Source organism: Musca vetustissima, unplaced genomic scaffold (genome assembly GCF_032173495.1).
Source record: "Musca vetustissima isolate MV318-11 ecotype Yass unplaced genomic scaffold, APGP_CSIRO_Mvet_v1 utg60551, whole genome shotgun sequence".
NCBI classification, from domain to species: Eukaryota; Metazoa; Arthropoda; class Insecta; order Diptera; family Muscidae; genus Musca; species Musca vetustissima.
This window is the reverse complement of record NW_026873089.1, coordinates 113,642-139,406: the sequence shown is the minus strand read 5'-3', so window position 1 is coordinate 139,406 and position 25,765 is coordinate 113,642. Positions and strand designations below refer to the sequence as shown.

The window sequence follows — 25,765 nt, the reverse complement described above, 5'->3', positions numbered from 1 at the left end:
ATAAACCTCACACACACACATCAAACACACAGACACATTGCAACCCTCTACACACACACTCACAAACAACTACAAATATAAATTTTGCCAAAAAAAAAAAATACCAAAAAAGAAATATCCTTTTAAAAAGGATAAAGGAAGTGAAACATTACAAAAAAAACAACCAAACAAGTGAAAATAGACTACTTCGTAGCCCTTGTGTAAATCCCACTTTTTTGAGAAGTTTTTAAATTTTTTTCTGTGTGGTGTCATAGTGCAAGTTTTTTTTGCACCCCTCATAAAAAGAAACCCCCCCCTTGTATTTTTGTGGATTACTACTACTTCTCTCTCAAAAAATATCATCATATGATGGAATGGCTACCAAGAGGATTACCCAGCATTCATGCGCCAATACCAATTTGTGGTGAGTCGTTGTTGGTAACGTTATCGTAAATTTTTGTAACTGCAAACTACAAATGGAAATACCTAACGAGAGTAGTTTTTTTAGGTCTTTTTAGTTTTGGTGTTGTAAATTTACAGGATGTCAATATGTACGAAAAAATATTGAAATTTTTTTAGAACAAAAATAAACTGAAAAAAGAGGGGGTCTTTGAAAGTAAAAATAATTTTTGGGGGTTATATAAGCGATCTGTTCAAAAAGCGTTAAAATACATCTCCGAAATTAGAGGATATATTTTCTAACTCTCGAAGATCTATAGCAGATTTTCAAATTAAAAAAAAAATAAATCCTGGAGGGGTTTATAAGCCTCTCAAAGAGCTCTTGAACGTATTTTCATACCTTCAATATTTAAAAATAGAATATCGTGGAATGTCTTCTGCCTATACTATATATTCCCTCTAAGAGGTTTGTAAAAGGTCCTCTAGAAAGGCTCTGCTTTACAAGATCTAGTATCCGTAAAAAAACTTCTTTCTTTATGAGAACTCTAGATGATATAGGAGACCACTAGAAATGATTAATCTATAGAAGACGTGCGGAAGGTCTAAGTGAATTTTATAGACATTAATTTTTCAAAAAAAAAAAAATGGAGAACGCCTGCTTCCCCATAGGATGTTTATCAGCTCTGGAAGGCCTCATAGAAGGCTTCATTTTTAAAGAATGTTCAACGAATCTACAGGACTTCTTTCTGTATTCCTATGGGATTTCTTCTAAAAGAAGTCGTCATGAAGGCCTCGATATTTCCTCAGTGAAGGAGTCTTTTAAGGGTAAATATCGTAGAAGGGTGCAATGTTTTCTGTCTGCTCTAGATATGTAAAAGGCCCTCTAAATACAGAAATCGTCTACTTTACATGGTTCATTATTCTTAAAAGTCCTACATACGTATTCTTTCTTTAGGTGAACTTTAGGTACCGTGCCTAAACCAGACCTCTACAAGTTATTCTCTACTTGGATGATAAATTAATTTTTTGAGATTTTATTTTCCTAGGAGGTTTTTTTAAGAATATAAAAATAATCTGCTGGACTTCTTTCTATCTTCCTATGGGATTTATACTAATATAAGTCCCCATAAAGGCCTTTATATATTTTAAGGTTGAATATCATAGAAGAGCACAATGTCTCCTATCCACTATAGATCCCCTCTCTGAGAGGTCTATAAAAGGCCATCTACCTACAGAAAATCCCTAGAAATCCTCAGGGTCTATTATCCGTGAACAACTTGCATACATTTTTCTCTCTTAAAGTTACTGAGGCCATAGGAGACCTCAAAAAAATTATTCGCTCTATAGATGATGGGTGAAAGATCTATGAGAATTTCTCGAGATGTTATTTTTCCCACAGAGGATCTCAAGAACGTCTTCGGCCCCTTGAAGGCTAATGGGAATTCCACAGAATTTCTTTCTATGTAATTTCTTCTAATAGAAGTCGTCAGGAAGGCATCTAAATGGGTTTTGGCCCCATAAAGCTCTTCTGTCTGCTTAAAGGTGGGTCCTTCTGTCTATAGAAGATGTTGGAAGGTCTATGAAAATTCCTTTTAATATTTCTTCCGAAGATCTCAAGAGATTTTGTTGCCCCTGAGAGACGTATGACCTCCATATAAGGCAACTTGAAGGTATTATTTTTAAAGGAAGGTCTTTCTATCTTTGGAGTTCTCCTTACCGAAGAAAGGCTTCCAAAAGGATTGCTATGGACCTCCTGTAGAAGAAATTTTATCTGAGAATTCCAAATTTTTTTCCCAAAAGTTCTCTTTATCTGGTCAATGAGGTATATTATTCGAAGTAGATCTGTAAAACACTTATTCTTTTAGGAGGCCCTCTAAATGGCTATGAGGTCGTCTAGAGGGTCTTCTGTCAATAGAAAATGTTGGAAGGCTTAAAGTAATTCCCTTGGAGACCTCCCTCCTGATGTCCCTAGAAGGCATTTGATGTGTTTATTGAAGAATTCTAGTAGGTCTTGTTTTTTATTTTAAAGAGCTATGAAGGTCTTCTTTTTATCCGATGGCCTTCTGGGTGGTTTTCTTATAGAAGCCACCAGAAGGGTCTCCGGTCTATGGAAGATCTCTTTATATGTATGCCATCAATATAAGGTCCGAAAAATCTTTAAATGATCTCTAAGCAATCGCCTAGTGATCTCTAGAAGGCCTTCGACAGGATTTCTCCCTATTTGAGGCTTTCGAAAAGACTGACGTCTATTGAAAACCTCTGTATTGTCTTCCACATGTCAAGGACCTCGATGAAAAAGCCCCCATTAAGATTTCCTACCTATAGGAGACCTATGAAATGTCTGAAATCTGTAGCAGTTCCGAAGAAGATGTTCTACTACTTAAAGACCTTGAAAAGTCATTTGTATACTTTTCCAAGACTATATGAAATACTCATTCTTTTGAAATCCTCCGTATAGTTTTTCACGTACAGAGAAGCACAAGAAGGCCTTCAATGTATAGAAGTCAGCCAGAAGGTATTCTGTTTGATATCTTTATGAGACGTCCGAATTCTTTCCACCCTTTAAAGACTTTTTGAAAATCCATTACTACTTCTTGTATTAACTTATAAGGATTTTTCCAGCCTGTATCAGACCTTCACAGCCCAGACTATTGAAGGTCTCGCAAAACAACTTTGAAAACTTATGGCGTCCTTTTTGGATATTTACAGTATATTCTGTCTCCAACGGTCTATGGAAGGTCTTCGTTTTACTGCCTGAGCTCTTCCCCAAAAAGAAGATAAGATCTTACTTCTTCACTTTCTAAGCTGTTTTGTGTTGATAATATTTCTAGGAGATTCTGTATATCTATTAGGTTAATAGGTTAATTCTCCTTTGGAAGAAAATTTGACTCTAAAAAAAGCCCTCCAAAATGCCTTCTATGTTTTGAGTATTGAGAATTTTTGTTTATATGAATGGCCCTCTCCATGGTCTTATTTCAAAATCAACCCTTTTTTTCTCTAAAAATATTTTGTCAACTAATTAACTACAATTCAACAAAGTTTTACTACATTTAAATATATTTTCTTCATTCATTATTTTGTGTTCGTATTTTTTTTTTCAAATTCTGCGGGTATTGTTTTCAAAATTTCTAATTAATAAAAAAATTGAGTACTCATATCTATCTATTACCCAATTCAGAACGGGCAGAGCCAAAAGGCCGCTTGTTTTGTTAATAAACCAATTAAAATAAATTAATTGAAACAATAATTTATTAAACAAAAAGAACTTAACTAATAGAGAAATAGCTCACAATTTATTTAGGTGAGTGGGGACTATCGTGCCTTTCTTTCAATTTCTATTGTTGTTTAGAAAAGTTCAAATATTTTGACAACACAACAATTAAATGTCACGCACAACAACTGATGATGTTGATGATGGGGGGACAAGCGGCAGCTAATAGTTTTTCTCGACACCGAAAAAGTATATAAAATAACATAATAGAAAACACTCTCCTGTCATTCTTAATGTTTGACAATTTATTTTTGTGCGTTTGTTGTGATCCCCCATTTTTTGTTCTTCTTCTTTTTTTCAATTGACTCAATGACATCTGGAAATTCTTAAATAATTTTTTGTTTTGTCTAAATATTTTTGATCTTTCATATATTTTTGTAAAGGAGATCAATTGGATTTTTTTTAGAAGAGAAGGGAATGTAAAAAGCGGGAAAGAGAGGGAGAATTAGTAAGGTATTTTAAATGACTGATACATGGGTAACTCTCTTGCATTTAATTCATTTTAAATCAGGCATGCTCGGACATACACGCTACCGTAACTGGCAGTCGTTTTTAATGATGAATTCTCAGTTACGCTCACCCACACTTACTCTCAATTTTGTTATGCCCACCACTGTTATAAACACATTTTTTCTTTTAAGAGATTTATTTTCTCTTCCCCAAAAATACCATCAAAGGAGAGAGCGAGAGGGATTATCTCTCATTCAAATGTATTCATATTTGATATTGCATTTCATCAAAGTTGGGCAGCCATGCACAATCAGCGTTGATGCATTCTTGCAAAGGTGATCATGGCTGCCCAACTTTGAAATAAACTTGCACATTTGTGTACACTATTCTCTTAGTTAGCCAGCCTACTACGTACCATCAACCCTACCCCATCCACTAGAAAACAACTTTACAACACATTCAAACAAATGATATGTTATTAATCTCTTGTATACATTCTGCATGGATGACGTCATCATTCTGTCACCTCATGCAACTCCTCCTTCGATTTCATTTTCACTGATGCTCTCTCACACTATATGAATTGATGGGAGACTAAAAACACTCTCTCTTCATTACTAAACAACGGAAGTTTTAAAGAGAGAGAGAATATGTGCCGTTAATTTCACACTACTTTAATTCCGTAACAGCCAAATCCCAGCATGCAAGCTCTCTCGCAATAGTAAATATCACAATACTCTCACACACATTCAATTGAAACAATTGAAATATCATTGATACACATACACACATCGACAAATGCATGAGAATCAAATTGTACGCTCTGTCCGAGCCTGCTTTAATTTGTCTTATCATTGTTGTGATATTTGCCTGCTCACATATGGTTGCCATTATCAAGAGTACTTTTCTACTGAGAGAGAGAGGCATTGGCTTCCTTGTTGTGTTATTAAACTTTCTCACACATGTGTGTGTGCGTTTCTTTAACACTGCATGTTTACACAGGCATATCTTTAACAAGAAAGCACGTGCTTATTTTTTGTTATCAATAGGTGCCGTTGGTGTTGTTATTGTTGATAATATATCCTGCTGTTCCTACTCTCCCTACTGCTGCTGCTTCTGTTGCTGCCGCCATTGCACCCCCTACTCGCATAAACAGTTCCCTTATTAGGCAGTCCATGGTAAATTATTATTGTTGTTGTTGTTTTTGTATTTATTTTTTGTGTAATAATAAATATTTGAAAATTAGTAGCAGTTGTTTGGTGTTGTTTATTTTAATGTTCAGCTTTAAGAAAATCCCACCATGCATCTGTTGTTTTCTAAATATCCCGCTTTCTCTCTCTCTCTTTAACACAACATGACATTTTGTTTATTTTTATTTCTTTTTTTCTTTTTTTTACTAAAAACATCCCTTCTTGTTGTTGTAGTTGTTCTTTTCCTTAAGAAAAATATGTTTCCCATTATGGAAAATTAAATAGCGATATTATGATTTCCATAAATAGTTTTCAAAACATGTGAGGAGGGTTTATGGTGGTGAATGATCGGTATTATTGTTGTTTAGATTATGTGTTTACATGCCACTCTGAATCTCTCGGCTCTCACCAACTCCACAGTGGCACAAGGAAGTTGTCATGTACCCATCATAGGCTATTTGTAATAAATAAAACGGAAATGTTCAAAAATGAAAAAATACAATGAAATGTTTTTCAAAACAAATATTAGAAAGTTGGAAGGTTCGCTATTTATATATTGGGATCCAGAGAAGAACTACAGTCGGATGTATTCTAGAAGCTGTGGAAAAAAAACATTTAGAAAGATTTTGTAAGGGTGTTTACAGAAGATCTAAAAGAAGTCGTTTTGTTATGAATTCTCTTCATTTTATTTCCTAGGAGACCTTTCCGATCTTTTCTATGTAGATACAAATTCTAAATTCTCTCCATTGAAGGCCACAGGAAGACCCTTTCACTTCATGTTCAAGAAGACATCCTTATCTTCTAGATGACATCTGTAGTATAACTTTTTAAAGGTCTGAAGAAGTAAAAAATATCTTATAATATAGAGACTCTTCAGTCGATACCCATCTCAAGAAGTCCTCATCTCAAGATGATCCCGTATCCTCTCTCTTTATTAACGGCTTCGAAAAGGTTCTATGTCTTTGAAGAAAATTTAAAATACGCCTTTTTTAGATGCCTATAAATTGAAGGTATTCTGCATCTATAAATTAGACACTCTTTCCAAATAGTTTTGCCTCAGGAAGACATCATTTAGATTCTTTGTTTTTTTTTAAGTTTTTATATGAGATTATCCGTTTATTAGGTCTCATTTAATTGACATCTTTCAGAAAGACTTTGGTCGACATCTAAATGACTTATTGACTCCAGAAGTCCTCCAAGAAGTTATCTGTCTGAGATCTCTCTATTTTTTGGAGCATTTCTAAATTTCTTAAATTATGTATAGATTGAACATTTTCTCTAGCTCGAATCTCTACAATGGTATTATTGCTATAGAAGAGCTCTATATTCTATAAGGTATTCTAAATGTAGAGAAACAGTTGGAAATAGTCGATTAAAACAGAGATCTTCTAATTGGGAATGAGCTCTAAAGCACTCCAAAAATATTTCTGTTCTCCCTTAGTAGGCATCCAAATGTTCCTATTTTTAGCAGACCTACAGAAAATCTTATGTCTTGAAAAGAGCATCTATAAATTCCAGAACATTTTCTTCAAGAAGCCCTGTGGAACGACTTCTTTTTGTAGAAGATTTCTAAGAAAGAAAAAAACCTTTATAAGAACTTATGTTCCGCTGTCTTAAGGGACACCTAAAATGACTCTAATAGACCTAAAGAATGTAATCTGCCTTTATATTTATATTTTTAAAAAGATTTCAGGAAGGTATTGTATTTTAGAAGCACCTGATATTTTTTGAAGTCCCTAAAATGTCTTCAGAAGAATTCCAGAAGGTCCACTGTCTTAGAAGGTTCCTAATATGACTTTAGAAGACCTCCATAAAGTCTTTTGCCTTAGAAGCCAAGAAAAAATGTCTTCGGAACATATATTAGCTTTGGAAGAACATAATTTCCTTGCTTTGTAGCTCTTCTAGCGCCTTCTTCCTGTTGAAGATCTGTAAAAAGTCATATATCAATAGAAGATATTTAGATGCCTTCTCTTGTCGCTTTAGAAGACCTCTAGAATTTTTTCTGTCTATTAAAAACCATCTAAATCAATCTAACGGTCTTCTACTAGTAGAAATGGCCTTCTAATGGTCTTTTGAGCTCTAAATATTTATTTTTTCGTCTACAATAATTCTGTAAAAAGAGTTTTGTAGATACGCAGAATAAAATAAACAAATTCCAAAAATAATCTTACTCGTTTTTCCTCTTTCTGTCAAGAAGTAAATATTTATTGTTTTTATGTACTGAGTTCATAAAATACAGAAATCCAATAATAATATTTCAACAATCTCTATAAAAACTGTTCTTATAATTTATGATTGTATTTTTTCTGCTTTAATAAAACGAAATTCCAAGAAAATATACTGAATTCCAAGTATATACTGAGTTCATAAAATACAGAAATCCAATAATTAGCAACTATGTGTATGAACGCTTTTCATATAATTTATGATTGTATTTTTTCTATGGAGTTTTAAACACATAATTCCAAAAAAAGAAATGTCCCCTCTTTCTGACAAAAAGCAATATTTATTTTTTTTATGTACTGAGTTTAAAAAATTCTAATATCCAATAATTATCAACAATTTTTATGAATACTTTTCATATAATTTATGATTGTAGTTTTTTCTATGGAATTTCCGACACCAAATTAGAAAAAAAATGTGTTTAATCTTTCTAACAAGATCCATTAATAAGGTCACCCAGCTAGCGAAGGTCAGATTTTTTTATCCAGCTAATCTCCCTGCATGACCTTTTTTTATGATCCTTGGCAGAGTATTTACTTGTATAAAATATTTTAATTTTGCTGCATACTTTCAGGAGTAAAATTAATTTTATTGTCAGTTGATATTTTCATACTGATGAAATATTAAAAAATATATTTTTTTTTATTTGTTGATTGCTTATTTCCACATCTGTAATACATTACTTTTTTGAACAATCACAATCCCAACAATTTTTGTACAATTTTATTAGTACATTTACACAAAGAAACACCCCCTACAATTTGTATTACATTTTTTTGTTTACAGTAAATAACAATTTAAATACGGCAATAACCACCAATCGAATAATTTCATGGAAGAAATATCCTTCTTTCAAAATCCCTTATTCAAAAAATATCCAATTTCCACAAAAAAAATCCATACCACTTCATTACAACATGTACCCTTCAATTTATTTTATTCCATTCAATTGTTCTTGTTGTTGTTGCTGCTGTAATTCTAAGCCAAAACGATTAACATAAAACTGTTTGGGGATTATACAGCTATTACTGGCATTAAGGCAACAACAAATCGTTTTTGTTCGTATTTTTGTTACCCCTAAATGTCTGCCACCACCAAAGACGACTCTGCTGCTGCTGCTGTTCTTTAGCCCTAAACAACATTTATTCATCACACACACACAACGTATTATTGTTATGGTTTTTTGTTGTTGTTGCTGCTGCTTCTGTTGTTATTTTCTTTTATTATGAAAATCCTGCTAAAAGGATTTATTGTGGTATTATTCAACCACCATCTCTATAATCAACCAAGTAGCTCTGGCAATCTGGCTTAACGTAAATGTATTTTGTTATTCACTCTCTAATCATGCCATAGGATTTTACTCTCCCTCTTTGTTCACTTTTATTACTTTTACAATCTTGTTCTCCTTATTTGTACTTTTCTTCTTCTTATTCGCCATCATCATGATTGTTTAGAAAAGTGTGTAGGTGAGGGTGTTGGTGTTGAGCTTAACTAAATGTTAATCTCTTACCCATTCCTATTACTCTCTACTCTTGTTCTTTTATGTGACTCTTGTAAACTAACTAATTTACACTTACTTTTGAGGTTTCTCTCCATTGTGGCTTAAGTGAGTGTAGGTGGTGTGAGGGAGAGAGAGAGACAGGCAGTTAGAGTGGGAGAAATACAATGATTGAGTATGAGATACAGTTATTCGATGTTGTTGATAATTCAGCGAGAAAAGACAATATTAAGGAACATGTTATTATTGTTTTCATATACCAATTTACAGTTGCATACTTTTAGGCGTAATTTCATTGGATGTTTCAAATTGCTGTAACTTCTTTAAAAATTAACATTTTTGAATGAAATAAAAACCCATCATTAAGTTTAAGATCTGTACTTTCATGTTATAACCAAATATTATATTTTCTAGGCCATTATAATACCGAAAAAGTATTTAATAAAAATTAAAGAAACAATAGCAAGATTGTTTGGTGTGTTAAAGTTGATATACTTCTTAAAGGGAGAGTACTTTTAGGCGAAACTATAACTTCAAAAATTCTATTTGTATATTAATTAATTTTTGTTAATAAATTTTAATCATTTTTTCTGTGAATTAAAAATACACAACATTTTTGAAAATTATAAATTTTGCAAAATTTCAGTTTATTTAAAAACAAAAAAATTATCAATTTTCAAAAGAGAAGAAACAAACTCAAAAATTATGGAAACTTTTAAAACAATTCAGGTTTTGAGGATATATGTATTCCAATAATGCTTACTTTTAGGCTACCATATATAGCATTCTTGATTATGTTATTGTATGCAAAAAAAAAAAAAATACATGAGATTGGCTTGGTTACAAATTGTGGTGCATATTTTTAGGCAAATTATCAATGTACTTCAAATAAATGAATAAGGAGATTATAAATAATAAAAAAACAACAAATTTTTTTTTTATTTTGGATTTACATGCGATAGAAAAATTCCCTACAAAAATTTGTCATTATTGGTCCACATTTTATGTTGGATCCAAATAACGGTATCTCCCAAATTTCTGTATTTTGGTGAATTTGGGCACATATTTCGATCTAATTGTTGGTAATTCTATATTTTGGATTCCCATACGTTAGAAAAAAATTCTCTACAAAAAAATATCAATACTGGTCCATTTTTTATAGTGGACCCTTATAACGTTACCTCTCAAATTTCGGTATTTTGGTGAATTTGTTCACATTTTTTGATATAATTTTTGGTAATTTTATATTTTGGATTAACATACGATAGAAAAATTATCTACAAAAATTTTTCAAAATTTGTATGCTAGACCCTTATAACGGTACCTCCCCAATTTCGGTATTTAGGTGAGTTTGGGCACATTTTCGACAAAATTGGTTATAATTTTATATTCACATACGTTACAAAAATTTTTTTGGTGGACCCTTATAACGGTGGACCCAAATTTTGGTATTTTAATGAGTTTGGTTACGGTTTTCGATCAAATTGTTTGCAATTCCATATTTTAAATTCTCATACCAAAATTCTTCAATATAGGCCCAAGCTTCGATATTGAGCCCATGCCTAGAGATGGGCAAGTGGGTAAATACCCAAAGGGTATATACCCGGTAAATTGGGTAAATATCCATTTGTGGGTATTTATTTGGGTATTTACTATATTGAATCGGTAATCACAACATCTTACATCCTATTTCCGGGTTTCTGTTATCAATTCCATTTAGAATGGATAGTTTTACGATACTTTAAAGATGGGTGTGAATACTTGGGTAAATACCCGAGTATTAACCCAAAAATTGGTTATAAACACAAAGGCTCATAGTTGTTGTTGTAGCAGCCCTATTGCTTTTACACAATGGGCTGAGGTGACAGACGTTGGCCGAATAAGACTCGGGTCGTTTCGGATCGTAGACCCCTCTGTCGTGGAAACGCAAAGGCACACAGTGTTCTCTTTGGGTACCAAATAACCATGCAAAAATTCATGGATGTAGGTCCACGTTTTCTGCTAGCTCCCCTACAAAGTTACCCCTATTTTGAGTATTTACCCAAAAATTGGTTATAAACAGTTTATCCTTGATTTCCAAAAGTGCTGCATACTTTTAGGCAAAACTTTTAATAAAATACATTAATTTCTAAAAAAATATATTTTTCATTTTTTTCTTTTTTTTTATTCATTAAAATTTGAGAGGATTTTAAAAAAATATTTTTTATATCTACAAAATAGGTGTGTGGGTATTTTAATTTTTTTTTTTCAAGAATACAGAGCCTACGGTTTTCTTCAACCGTGTTGCATACTTTTAGGCTACCAATGAATTATTTTTGTCATTTTAAAAATTTTCAAATATTTTAAATAAAATTAAAGAATTTTGTTCATGAATTAATAATTTAATTTTACCTTAATTTTATTTGTTATTAATATTTTAATATAAATTTTCAAATTTGAATATTCTTTTGAACGAGAGTATTTAGAACGTTTGAATGACTTTTAAATGACACATTAACATATGCCATTGATTATGGATGTCTAAGTTACAGATGTGAACTTAACCGATACCAACTAACTACCTAACCACCCCACCCTCTCTCATCTATCCACCCATTTTTGTGGTCGTTTAAATGAAAAATCACTTGGAATTTTGGGGAGATTCAGGCTAGGTCCAGCATTTTGATAATAATTGAGTTGTAATAATTTATTTATTATTGCATACAAATTAAATGCCTGAATGCTTATGTGTGTGTGCGTGTTTTAGAATATTTACAAAAATTATAAATTATGGTGGTCGGTCGGTCCATAACCCCTCCTTCCCACATTTACAATTCAGTGAGTGGCTGGCTATGTGGTTTGAATATTACTTCAATGGCATTTAATATTCCTCTATAGATTTTGGAATAGGTAAACATACAAACACATAAATGGATATATTTGCCAAATTTCGTTGTTACATACATATGTATATATGTATATGTGTATATATATTTATAATAAATTTTGGCTTGCATCCAACAATCCATCTAATAATATTTTTAATTAATTTAATGCAATTACAAACCAATATCATCATGCTCCTCATCATCATAATCATATGGATAAATCTATACACACACACATACATACATGCATACATACATATGTAGATGTATAGATGTTCCCCAGCATTTCAGGCATCATATCCTATCAATTTATAATCATTTCTGAAAAACCGCAACAAATACAATAATTACTAAATGCCAATATAAATATATGTATGTATGTGTGTATGTATGTATGTCGAAGGACCAAATAACACCAACACATACATGCATACCCAGGCAGTTAGCCATCCATCCTCTGTGTGTAATATTCTCTTAGGGCAATTGCTGTTGTTGCTGCTGTTATACCTCTATTTAATATGGACACTTACATGAGGATTTAACTAAACTCAAACATCAATAGGCAGCCAGGCTAGCCTAACCTGACTGACTGACCACCACCACCACGACTGCCTCGGCTTATGCTTCAATGCGTATTGAGTTAATAGCATCCCTAGGAAACTAAACATGATTTTGCCACCATCTCATCAATACATCTCTACCTACAACCATTCCAACTTCCCCCTACTCTTCCTCCTCCTCTTTCCCCTCCTCTTCCCCTCCACCTTCCCCTCCACCTTCCCCTCCACCTCCACCTCCCCCTCCTCTTCCCTCCCCCTTCCTTAACTCCCTTGCAAAAAGCCAACCTTAATCAGTTACAAATATGGCAGATTACCGCCCGAACATGATCGAAAGCTTGTTTTTAGTAATACATGCTTATTCTTCTTCTTCTTCTTCTTCTTCTTCATACTCACTACTGGCCAAAACAAATGAACCCTTTTGATTTCTAGTCCGAAGTTTAGGAAACCACAAAATAGGCCATATGAGTTTCATGGCAATTACAGGCAGTCAGGTCACACGCACACACACACACTCAAACACACTTCCATTGATGACATGCAAAGTGTTTCACCTGGACAGCAACACACGCTCGCACACACACACACACATAAACAGCTAGCCACTTGTGTGTATGTCTGACTATCTCATGTCCTGACCATGGCATATCTAATTTCTCTGGCCACTTTTATGTGAACGTGTACTTGAACCACCAGCAGCAGCAGCCAACTTCTCTGTGCCTGATGACACTTTCCTACAACACAATATAGAAGTGTGTATATGTGTGTGTGTGCGTGTGTGTGGTGTATGTTTACAAGTAAACCTAACCCAAAAAAAGAAATACCCTGCCAGGCAATACCACCTAGCACAACAACTACATGACATGAGCCCACTCAACAAAGCCCTACTACTCTCCACAATCTCCTCCCCTCGCCTCCTCCCCCTTAGGCAAAAATCCCATCCACAAAGTAAACTGCCCTGCCAGCCAGCCTACCTATTGAGTAGTAATTATTAATGGATGAATTGCAAAACCATTGACCACGACCAAAAACACCAGGAGGAGGGAAGGGACAAGTGTGGTGGTGGTCAGTTTGGGTAGAGTGGGAACCATAGGGCCATTGGGTGTGATATTCTAATAAAGACTGTGGGTAACTTCAGGAAAAAAATGTTTAAAAATAAAGTAATAAAAAAGCCGGACCGAAGTTCGAAAGGAACGGCGGACCTACCCTAAAAAATGGAGCAATATGGATAATTTAGGTTAAGGTGATTTTCAGCCCCTGATAACCCAAAATACCAAATTACAGCCAAACCAGTTGAAAAACGTGCATAAAATCTCTAAAATCCCGAAATTCGGAAGGTATGGCTATATATGGGGACTATCAGAAAAAGTGGTCCAAAATTTATAATTTTTGGCAGGGACATTTTCTGCCGCCTTAGAATCCAAAATATTAAATTCCAGCAAAATCGATTGAAAAACTTGGTCAAAATCCCTAAAATACCGAAATTCGGAAGGTGCGGATATATGGGGGCCGCCTTAAAAACGGTATCAATTTTTATAATTTTTGGTAAAGAGGTTTTCTGTGAATGTAAAATACCAAATTATAGCCAATTTAATTGAAAAAGTAATCGCCAAAATACCGAAGTTCGGGAGGTGCGGCTATATGGGGGATACCATAAAAAACCTATCAATATTTATAATTTTTGGTAAGGAGATTTTCTACCCTCTCAGCCAATTCAGTTGAAAATCCTGGCCAAAATAACGAAATTCGGAAGGTACGCCTATATGGGACCTACCCTAAAAACAGTATCAAATTTTATAATTTTTGGTAAGGAGATTTTCTACCCTCTGAGAATCCAAAATACCAAAATGCAGCCAATTCGGTTGAAAATCATGGCCAAAATAACGAAATTCGGACCTACCCTCAAACAATATCAAATTTTATAATTTTTGGTAAGGAGATTTTCAACCCCCTGAATATCCAAAACACCAAATTACAGCCAATTCGGTTGAAAAAATTTACCAAAAATCGCCAAAATACCAAAATTCGGAAGGTACGGTTATATTGAACCTATCCTAAAAACGGTATCAATTTTTCTAATTTTTGGCAAGGAGATTTTCAACCCCCTGAATATCCAAAACACCTAATTACAGCCAATTCGGTTGAAAAAATTTACCAAAAATCGCCAAAATACCAAAATTCGGAAGGTACGGTTATATTGAACCTATCCTAAAAACGGTATCAATTTTTCTAATTTTTGGCAAGGAGATTTTCTACCCCTTGAGAATCCAAAATACCAAATTGCAGCCAATTCGGTTGAAAAACGTGGCCAATATTCCAAAAATACTGAAATTCGGAAGGTATGGCTATATTCGACGTACCATAAAAACGGTATTGATTGTCCTAATTTTTGGTAAGGACATTTTCTACACCCTGAGAATTCAAAATATCAAATTACAGGCAATTCGGTTGAAAAAATGTACCAAAAATCGCCAAAATACCAAAATTCGGAAGGTACGGTTATATTGGACCTACCCTAAAAACTGTATCAATTTTTCTAATTTTTTGGTAAGGAGATTTTCTACCCCCAGAGAATCCAAAATTTCAAATTACAGCCATTTCGGTTGAAAAATGGTACCAAATTCGAAAAAATATCGAAATTCGGAAGGTACGGTTATATTGGACCTAACCTAAAAACTGTATCAATTTTCCTAATTTTTGGTAAGGAGTTTTTCTACACCCTGATAATCCAAAATATCAAAATGCAGCCAATTCGGTTGAAAAACGTGGCCAATAATCCAAAAATACTGAAATTCGGAAGGTATGGCTATATTCGACGTACTATAAAAACGGTATTGATTGTCCTAATTTTTGGTAAGGACATTTTCTACACCCTGAGAATTCAAAATATCAAATTACAGGCAATTCGGTTGAAAAAAGTACCCAAACTGGTCAAAATATCGTAATTCGGGAGGTACGGCTATATTGGACCTATCCTAAAAACGGTATCAATTTTTCTAATTTATAGCAAGGAGATTTTCTACCCCTTGAGAATCTAAAATACCAAATTGCAGCCAATTCGGTTGAAAAAATGTACCAAAATTCGCCAAAATACCAAAATTCTGAAGGTACGGTTATATTGGACCTACCCGAAAAAATGTAGTAATTCTTCTAATTTTTTTGGTAAGGAGATTTTCTACCCCCTGAGAATTCAAAATATCGAATTACAGCCATTTCGGTTGAAAAATGGTACCAAATTCGAAAAAATATCGGAATTCGGAGGGTGCGGTTATATGGGGACTACCCTAAAAACGGTATTAATTACTCTAATTTTTTAGAAGCAGATTTTCAACCCCCTAAATATCCAAAACACCAAATTACAGCCAATTCGGTTGAAAAAATGTACCAAAAATCGCCAAAATACCAAAATTCGGATGTTACGGTTATATTGGACCTAACCTAAAAACTGCATCAATTTTTCTAATTTTTGGCAAGGAGATTTTCTACCCCTTGAGAATCTAAAATACCAAAATTTCAGGCAATTCGGTTGGAAAACGTACCCAAAATCCCGAAATTCGGAAGGTGGGGTTATATGGGGGCTAATCTAAAACCTTGATCAATATTGATAATTTTTAGTATGGAGATTTACGTTGTTGTTATTATTATTGTCAATGAGAATGCATATTACCAAGTTATAGCCAATTCTTTTGGAAAAAATTAACAAACATACCACAATATCGAAATTCGGAAGTTGTGGCTCTATGGGGGCTATCCTAAAGCGTAGACCAATGTTGCTCATTTTTGGTAGGATTATTTATTATCCAATCAGAATCCAAAATACCAAATTTCAAGCAATTCGGTTGAAAAACGTGGTCAAATTCGCCAAAATATCGAAATTCGGAAATTGCGGTTATATGCGGACTATCCTTAATCGTGGACCAAATTTTTTTAAATTTTGGTAGGAATATTTGTTACCCTATGAGAACCCAAAATACTAAATTCCGGCCTATTCGTTTGGAAAACATGCCCAATCTTCCCAAAATATCGAAATCCGGAAGGTTTGGCTATATGGGACTACCCTAAAACTTTGACTAAAAATGAAAAATTTTGGTAGGGAGATTTGCTACTTCATTAGAACCTAAAATACCAAACTACAGCCATCTTGGTTGAAAATCGCACCCAATTTTCGAAAAATGCCGAAATTCGGAAGGTGTGGCTATAAGGGGGCTACCGTAAAGCGTGGACCAATAATGATAATTTTTGGTCGGAGGATTATCTACCCTATGAGTAGCCAAAATACCAAATTACAGCCAATTCGATTAAAAACCACGATCAAACTCCCCAAGAACCGTAAATTTGGAGGGTATGGCTAAATGTGAACCACTTCAAAAAGTGGGCCAATAGTGATAATATTTAGTCGGAAGATTTACTACACTATGAGAACCCAAAACACAAAATTACAGACAATTCGGTTCAAAAAATATCCCCGAAATACGGAAATTTGAGAGGTACCGTCATGTGGGAACAACAACAAAAACGTAGACCTATTCTATAAATATATTCCAAATTATTTTTTTTTTAATTTTTTGCATTACATTGTCCCACTGTGTTGGAAACCGCACAACAACAATAAATTGTCCAACATTTGTTACTTACATGATAGTCAGTGGTTTTCACTTCTGCTCATCCTCCTCCTCTTCCAACTCCAATAAACTTAGGCTATGGATTATTTACTTGAAATCTCACATCGTTCCGTTCTGTTCTGTGTAAACTTAAACTATGTTTAAATGGTGGTGTGTGTGTGACATATGGTTAAGTGACGACAAAGACATGTGCCAACATGATGATGGCGGAGGGCAACAGAGTTTTGTTTGCACAACCCCTAAGTCGTTACTGAAACACTTGACACCACCAAGTCTATAATCTCCACATTACCCAGCCCCCCCACAAGCAAACACTTAAACAGTTATTTAATATCTCTTTCCCCTTTTTGTTACCCTTCTCTTTGCAGTGCCACCCAAAACGGCTTCCAAACGACCAGCCACAAGTCCAGCACCTGCCATACCCTCACCACATCATTTGCAATCTCCATCGACAAATACCAGTGCCGGAGGACCGGGTTCCATCAATGCGGCAGGCAATAGTAATACCACAACAATTACACAACCACCGGGTTCGGTAAATCCTGGTGGTGGCGGTGGAGGTCCTCCCGGCATTATAAATCATACCTTGGCGGCAGCGGCCAATCATTTGGGTGCCCATTCGCCATCGGCATTGGTACAACAGCAGCAGGCTCATCAACAGGCCGTGGCGGCGGCAGCGGCTGCTGTCCAGGTGCAACAACAATTGGCCGGTGTTCCACCGGGAGCATTAAATCAAACAGCAGCCCAGGCCCGGGGGCCATTTGCCTCGGCATTGCGCAACCTGGCCAAACAGGCTGATATCAAGGAAGAAGAAGAGGTTTCATCACGTGATCGTCAGGATCCACGTAATGTTGGCAGCGGCGGCGGTGGTAGTATTTCGACGGGCAGTGCTGGCCCCCCAACAAATCCCTCGCTAACATCGAACAACAATTCTATACAAAATCGTGGTGGTGCGGAACGTATCAACTCCTCGTCGGCCTCATCGCTGACGCCCAATTCCAATAACAACGATGAACGCTCCACGTCGGCAGCCAAGAAACGTTCAGCACCCTCACCACAGCCGGCAGAAAAGATTGCCCGCCTCAATTCCCAGCCACCCAGTTCGAGTTTACAACCGGAATTGCTGGCACGTAGCGGTTTCCAACCCTACAGATCCGATGAACGGCTGATACATCCAGCTGGAGCTTTTCCTTTGGATGCATATTCGCACTTTGCAGGTATTCCCGGTATGCCTCCAGGTAAGTTTTTCCACCTCTCAGAGATTTGACAAAATAAAAATAATTGTTTCTCTGTTCCAGGTGCCTTTCTAAATCCTGCCAGTCTGCCTTATAGCGAACAAATGTATTTGGATCAACGTTTTCAATTGTTGCGTGCCGCCGGCGCCCATCCCGGTGCCCATCCCCATGCCGCCTTATATCCACCCTTGGCCTCGCCGTATGCCTCCCATTTGTATTCTATGATACCGGGGGCAGCCCTTGGCCTTGGTCCAAGTTTACATGAACGCATTAAGCTGGAGGAAGAACACCGGGCCCGTGCCTTGGCCCGTGAAGAGGAACGAGAACGTGAATTGCAGCGTGAAAAGGAACGAGAACTGCGTGAACAACGAGAACGTGAGCAGCGCGAAAAAGAACAACGAGAACGTGAACAACGCGAAAAGGAGCAAAGGGAAAAGGAACAAAAGGAGAAGGAGGCCCGTGAGCGGGAAATGCGTGAAAAGGAACGAGAGGCCCGTGAACGAGAACGCCAACAGCAATTGCTTTCCGCCTCGCATCACTATTCGAATACCTTGTACAATCCCTTGAGTCGTAACCTTTTGGGTTCCATGATACCCCACTTGAATTTGGGTCTACGTGCCCCACCCGCTGGCCTCCATGGCCTCTCGGGAATATCTCCGTATCACGCAGCTGCCGCCAACCAAAGACAAAGTCCCCACGGCGCCATGGGTATACCGGGTCTAGGTTTGCCCGGCCTTACCTCAATGCCACATGCAAATCTCCCCCACCACCTGCAACAGGCCGCATTGGGACTTAGTCCCGGTTTGGGACATCCTGGATTCTCCGCCGCGGCATTGGGGCTGGCCCACCATAGCATGAATTTAACTCACCCGCACATGTCTCCGCATCACCCGGCCATCACGTCCAGCCATCAACTGCCACCCCATTCCTCCACATCATCGGTGCTAACCTCAACCGCAGGTTCGGGATCAGGCTCACCACACGGTAGCCTGGGGCTTGTTAGTTCCAGTGCTGCAATGCCAATGAGGGTATCCGAATCGAATTGTGTTACCTCTCTGGCGCCCACACTACAATCGACGGGCAGCATTGCCCAACCCACCTCATCTTTGTCCTCAGCCTCGGGTCATATGTCGGCTTCCATGTATTATTCGCATCATCCTAGCCATTTGGCGGCCATGCATGCAGCAGCGGCCGCTAGTTTGCCCACAAGCCAATCACCGCATTCTCTACCGCCCCTGCCTTTGGGTACGGCCGGTCTCAATCCTTCGGCATTTAGTGCCGCTTCCTTGGCTGCTGGCGGCAAATTGACACCATCCTCGGGGGCACCTGTATCCTCAACGCAGTCGGCAAATGGCAGCCAAAAAAGTGGCATGCCACAACAAAGTCCCCACTCAATGCGTCATCAAATTGCCAATATGGTCCCCTCGGCCATGGATAAGCCGAGTAATCCGGGCATAGCTGCCTCCACACATGAACCTACCACGTTGGATTTGACGGGATCCAATTCGAATTCCAGTAATCATGCTCCATCCACTGTTAGTAATTCAGAATCGATAAGGGCTGGTCAGGGTGGCCAGATGACGGCAGGGGAAGCTAATGGCCTCAGTGATGGTGCGGCGGGTAACAACAATGACAACAATGGGGGTTCTAAGGAGCAACAGCAAGAAGATGGAGGAGCTAATAATAAAGCCGCAACACCCTCCACCACAGCGGGGAACCCAGCAACGGCAAATGACCTGCATTTAGGAGATAAGAAATCATCATCTTCATCGCAATCCCAATCGCCAAGTACCACCACACCAACAAACAAGGAAACAGATGAGTCGGCCTCCAATAATGATATGATGATGCGGCGTCATAGTCCAGGTTCTGGGCAACAAGGTAAACCCCAACAACAACAACAACACCAACAACTGACAACGACACAAATGGCAGGTCCACCACAACAAACAACTACAAATTTGACAGAAATCTCTTCCCAGCCAGCTTCTCCAATGCCCCTGGAAAGTGGCAAAAATTCGAAATTATCTTTAGCCCCACCACAAACTCCTCCCACGACTAATGCTACACCAACAACAATGACCAATAAATTAAGTGACCCACAATTGTCACCAACCCCAAAGCCTGGTACTCCACACAATATAACGTCTGTGGCAACATCCGCACCACCACCACCAACATCTTCTTCTACTTCTTCTTCTTCCGGACGAAACCAACAATCGCCCGAAGTTGTCTCAACAACTGGTGTTACCTCAACCACCAGCGGCACTACCTCACCACCCGTGGTGAGTAGCAGTACCAATGTGGCTGGCTCTTCGCCACAGACAAATTTCATAGATGAGGCTGGTGTGTCCAGTGCCACATCGTCGTCAACACAAAACAGTAACAGCAACAACAATACTAATAATAATAATTCCACCTCAGCGGTACAGGCTGAGGTGAGTAGTAGGTGATTGGTGGGAGAATATATAAAAAGGGGAAAGGAAAATTGGGAATGATGAATGGGTACCGCTCTAGATCTACAAATATTTAAATATAGAAGATAATTAGTCATTGGTGGGAGCATCTGATAAGGTATCTTTCACACACTCCCACACACACACACATACATACATAGTATATACATACAATGGAAAGGTGTATATATGTGTAATAAAATAGAAGGCAATGTGCGAACCTCCTGCCAAAGAGTTTGGTGGGAAGAAATGCATGCTTAATTTTTTTTAAGATTTTGGGAAAATTTTTGGTTTCAAAACCGATCACATACACATATACTTATATACATATTAATAATAATAAAGGAGACAAATATGTTTATTATAATTCAAAGAGAACATCTTTTAAGTTTTAGTTTTTATGTTTTTTTTATTGTATTTATACGGGTTTTTTTGAGACGAGTCACACAAAACAAATACAACACACAAGCGCCGAAGAACTACCACACACATTTTTCTTGTGTCCTCAAAGCTTTACATTTTCCCAACTCTTCCCCAGCAACAACACACCCAATTTATAAAAATTATATATTTCATTTCCCTCGCCCTGATCTTTTTTATTATATATTATTATTATAAAAAAAAAAATAAAAACAAAAAATATTCAAACATTTTAAGTTTCTTTTTTTCTCTCATTTTGATAAGTGATGATCCTCCTCACCCTATTTTATTTTCGTTTTTATTATTATTTTATTTTTTGTTATATCATTTTCTTTTAAACATTATTTGTATTCTCTGCTTTATATATAAATATGTAACAACTGTAACAAATAATAGAATTAATAATTATTTTTTGTATAATGTTTCTTTTTTTAATACTATAAATAAATTGCTTACAGATATATGACGCATGTTCTACATACATACATATAATACTATAATATCATTTTTTTTTAATTTAGAACACACACATGTTACATACATACATAAAACGTATTTTTTGGATTTTTTTTCTGTTTTATAATGATTATTATTTTTTGTGTAATAATGTTGTATAAGAAAGAAGTATGGTTTTAAAACAATTCTATTTTTTTAGTTTATTTGGCAATTTTTTTAATTAATTATTATTATTTTTAAGTCACCTTCTTTTGATGATTTAATTTTATCTTATTCGTTTTTATTATTACTCTTACTGCTTACAAGAACTACAACTACTATAACTATTATTATTATAATTATTATTATTTTGTAAAACAATAAATACCAATTAAATGTAGCCAGAAAAAAATGTTTTGTTTTTTATTTTTTTTTATATTATAATTATTTTTTGGTTTGAGATTAGGATTGATTAAACCTTTTTGGTTAATTATGGGAAGAAATGTTTATCTAAATCAATATCCCATCGACTTGACAACCCCCAAAACAAAATGTTTTCATACGTTCCGGAGACAGTAGTGATTAGAAGGTTCCAAAATATCTTTCGGCCAAAAAAGACTACCCTTCTGACAATTGTTTAGGCTTTGGCAATCCCCAAAAACAAAATGTTTGCATACGCTCCGGCGATAATTGTGATCAGAAGGGTCCCAAATACCTTTCGGTCAACTACCCTTCTGATAATTAGAAATTTAAATATTGCTATATCATCTAATTTGTTCTTTTTTTTCATTTTTTACACCCTCCACCATAGTAGGGAGGGTATATTAGTTTTGTTTTTCCGTTTGTAACGCATCGAAATAATCATTTCCGACCCTATAAAGTATATATATTCTTGATCAGCATAAATTTCTATGACGATCTAAGCATGTACGTCTGTCTGTTGTAATCACTCTATCGTCTAAACGAATTGAGATAGAACGCTCAAATTTTGCATAGAGTCCTCTTTTGTCTGCAGGGAGGTCAAGTTCGATGATGGGCTATATCGGTCCACGTTTAGGCATCAGGGACGTAAGCAGGGGGCGGCCCGGGGGGCCGGGCCCCCCCGAAATTAATTTTTTTCACAGTAAATTTATGTTTGTAACAGCGAATTTTTTCATTTTGTACTACCGGGCCCCCCCCGAAATGAAATCCTGTGTACGTTGCTGGCTCCCATATAATGGTACCCCCAAATTTTCAGTATTTTGGGCTTCTTGAGCGCGTTTTTCAACCGAATTCGCTGAAATTTGGTAAAATGGGTTCTTTTTGGATACCAAATTTCTCCACTAAAAATTATAAATATAGGTCCACTTTTTCTGGTAGCCCCCATAGAACGGTACCTCCCAATTTTCAGTTCTTGGTGGGTTTTGACCGGATTTTTTCACCGAATTTAGTACTTTGAGTTCTTATTGGGTATCAAATCTCTCCACAAAAAATAATGAATATAGGTTTATTTTTTCGGGTAGCCCCCATATAAGGGTACCCTCCAATTTTCGGTATTTTTGGGTTCTTGAGCACGGTTTTCAACCGAATTGGCTGTAATTTGGTATTTTGCAGCCGTATATGGTAACAAATCTTCCTACCAAAAATTATTAATACTCACCCCCTTTTAGGGGTAGTCCCCTTATAACCCCCTTTTTTATTTTAAAATAGTTAGCTGATTTTTCCGTGTATTTGGGTTATCCCATATAGCTGTATTCCACCATAGTAGGGGGGATATTCGGTAGACGAAATTTTCAGTTCATACCCCTCATAGTATGGAATTCTAAAACGATTTAGTCGATTTAGCCATATGTTGTAATAATTTTTCTCTGGGAGGATATCGACGTAAAAACTAAAACGTGAGGTTTGAGAATGAACTGTATCGACCCGCATTTAGGACAGGTCCTATATAAACATCCTACCTATTTAATATTTAGCGTGATGGACGGTATTGGGATTTAAAACTAAAATATTAGCTTGGAACTTTAGCTACATCGGCCCTTAATTAGGCCTAACCCCTTGTATAATGAAAACACCAAGTAGTTGCCAATTCCTACACAATGTTGTCAATATTGGTCCCGCTTTAGTATGCCTCATATAATATTGCCCTCTAAATTGGAATATTTTCAGCATTTTATACACATGTTTCACCGAACCATGCGTTAATAATATATGTCAACATTTAAGGGTTTTGAGATTTTAGGAAAACCCCCATTGAAATTGCTGAATTATCTATTTGGTTTACAACAATCGATTGGAAGAATTGTAATTATATGTATGTTCCCTATGTTTTCATTTCAAAAATTTGTCAGTATTTCTGTGGTGGAGGGTATCCAAAGTTCGGCCCGGCCGAACTTAACGCTTTTTTACTTGTTAATTATTAAAATTATTTGGTTTGAGGTTTGGATTGATTGATCCATCATTGCATGCTAAATATAAATGGAATAATTAGTTTCCTTTCCAATATGAAAGTACTTATTTTTTTCTTCTGGAACAAGTTGAGTAGGCTTTGCGGATTTAAAATTAAAACAAGAAAGAAAATATACAAAATTCGGACCTGTACCATATGTTGGGCAGACATTCTATACATTGTCATCAATTCCTGTGCCAATATAAATTGAGACGACTACATCATGCTAAACGTAGTTGAGCCAAAATTACTCTGGTTTGTGTAAGCTTGTAACGTTCTTCAGCTTCGATGGATTGAGGCTAAACTTTGAGGGCGAACTGTATTATTGCGAGTGCTATTCCGACCCTCTCCATAAGTTTATTGGTGTAAGATTATTCCACATGCAGATCCTTTCTGAAACCCCTAGAGGGAGAGTTTTATCCTCCATAAATTTCTCGGCATTTGGAGATCCTCAGTAATTCTTGTGTCTTTTGGGCTTTTCACCTTCCCTTTCCTTTTTCATTTAAAATATATGCCGCTTCTTTACCCCTTTTTGTCTTTTTAAATATTTATTCCTAGAACATCTTCGGATTCACCAAGATATGTGACTTGACTTAAAAAAAAAAAACTCTAAAAAAACTCTAAACTTCTAAGATTATATTTCAGTATAAAATTTAATATGGACTCCCCGTTGACATTAGTTTCGTTTTAAAAGTATTCATCTTTACTGAAAAGCGCACTATAGAATCTCGGAAGAATACTTCGTTCACAGTGCTCTTTCAATTTTTTTAAATTTCGATATGGCTTCTGAAGATCGGATCCAACTGTGTTTTTGTGGCACTATGCCGGTTACAATTCTAAGATTATATTTAAGTATAAAATTGAATAAGAACTCCCCATTGACATTAGTGTCGGATATCCTCCGATGTATTTTTTAAATCTGCAAAGAATATTTCGTTCACTGTGCTCTTTCAACATACTGTGATTTATGTATGGTTTCTGAAATACAATTCTAAGATTATATTTAAGTATAAAATTGAATATGGACGAACTTGCCATTATCATTAATGTCGGAAATCCTTCTTTTTTTCACCGCGCATTTTCAACATACTGAGATTTTGTATGGCTTCTGAAGATCGAATTCTACTGTGTTTTTGCCGTAATATGCCGGTTACAATTCTAAGATTATATTTTAGAATGAAGTTGAATGTGGGCTCTCCATTGACATTAGTGCAGCAAATCCCTCTGTGGCGATGACTTCCAATATTTACCATTTGGTTGGAAGGTTGACTTATTTTCCGAACAGAGTAAATTGTGGCACGTTTTGCTTGTTGGTGTTTAAAGATGCCGTTATTGCTTGACAAATAACCTTGACCTATTTAATTGTCATCTGACAGATCTTTGGACCTCCGGACTTCAAAATTAAACTAATAAAAATTTCCTATTAATAAAATTTTCTTTAAATTCTATTCAACAGAGACGGAAACAAAACATACCCCACTACATAATGCGTTAAGTGTTAGTTTTGCAGCAGCAGCTGCGGCCGCCGCCGCTGCAGCGGCAGCTGCCTCTTCAAATAGTATCAGTAATAACACCGATGAAGCGTCGTCGTCAGCAAACAATCAACCATCCTCAGCGGTAACACCAGCAACAGGACCATCCGCTGCCGCAGCTGGAACAACAGCATCATCATCGTCGTCGTCAGCCTTATGACATCATCTGTTTAAGAATCTAAGTAATTAGCAGTAGTAAAATG

At 36.1% G+C, this 25,765-nt stretch overlaps 1 protein-coding gene across 1 annotated transcript; it reads left to right on the top strand.

Moving 5' to 3' along the window:
- The first annotated feature begins 341 nt into the window (after positions 1 to 341).
- LOC133322669 (mucin-19-like) lies at positions 342 to 25,722 on the top strand. Its single transcript, XM_061531637.1, has 4 exons — positions 342 to 403; positions 17,425 to 18,294; positions 18,355 to 20,736; positions 25,487 to 25,722. The coding sequence occupies exons 1-4, from the start codon at positions 346 to 348 to the stop codon at positions 25,720 to 25,722; spliced, it is 3,546 nt and encodes a 1,181-aa protein (XP_061387621.1). The 5' UTR covers positions 342 to 345.
- Positions 25,723 to 25,765: the final 43 nt, after the last annotated feature.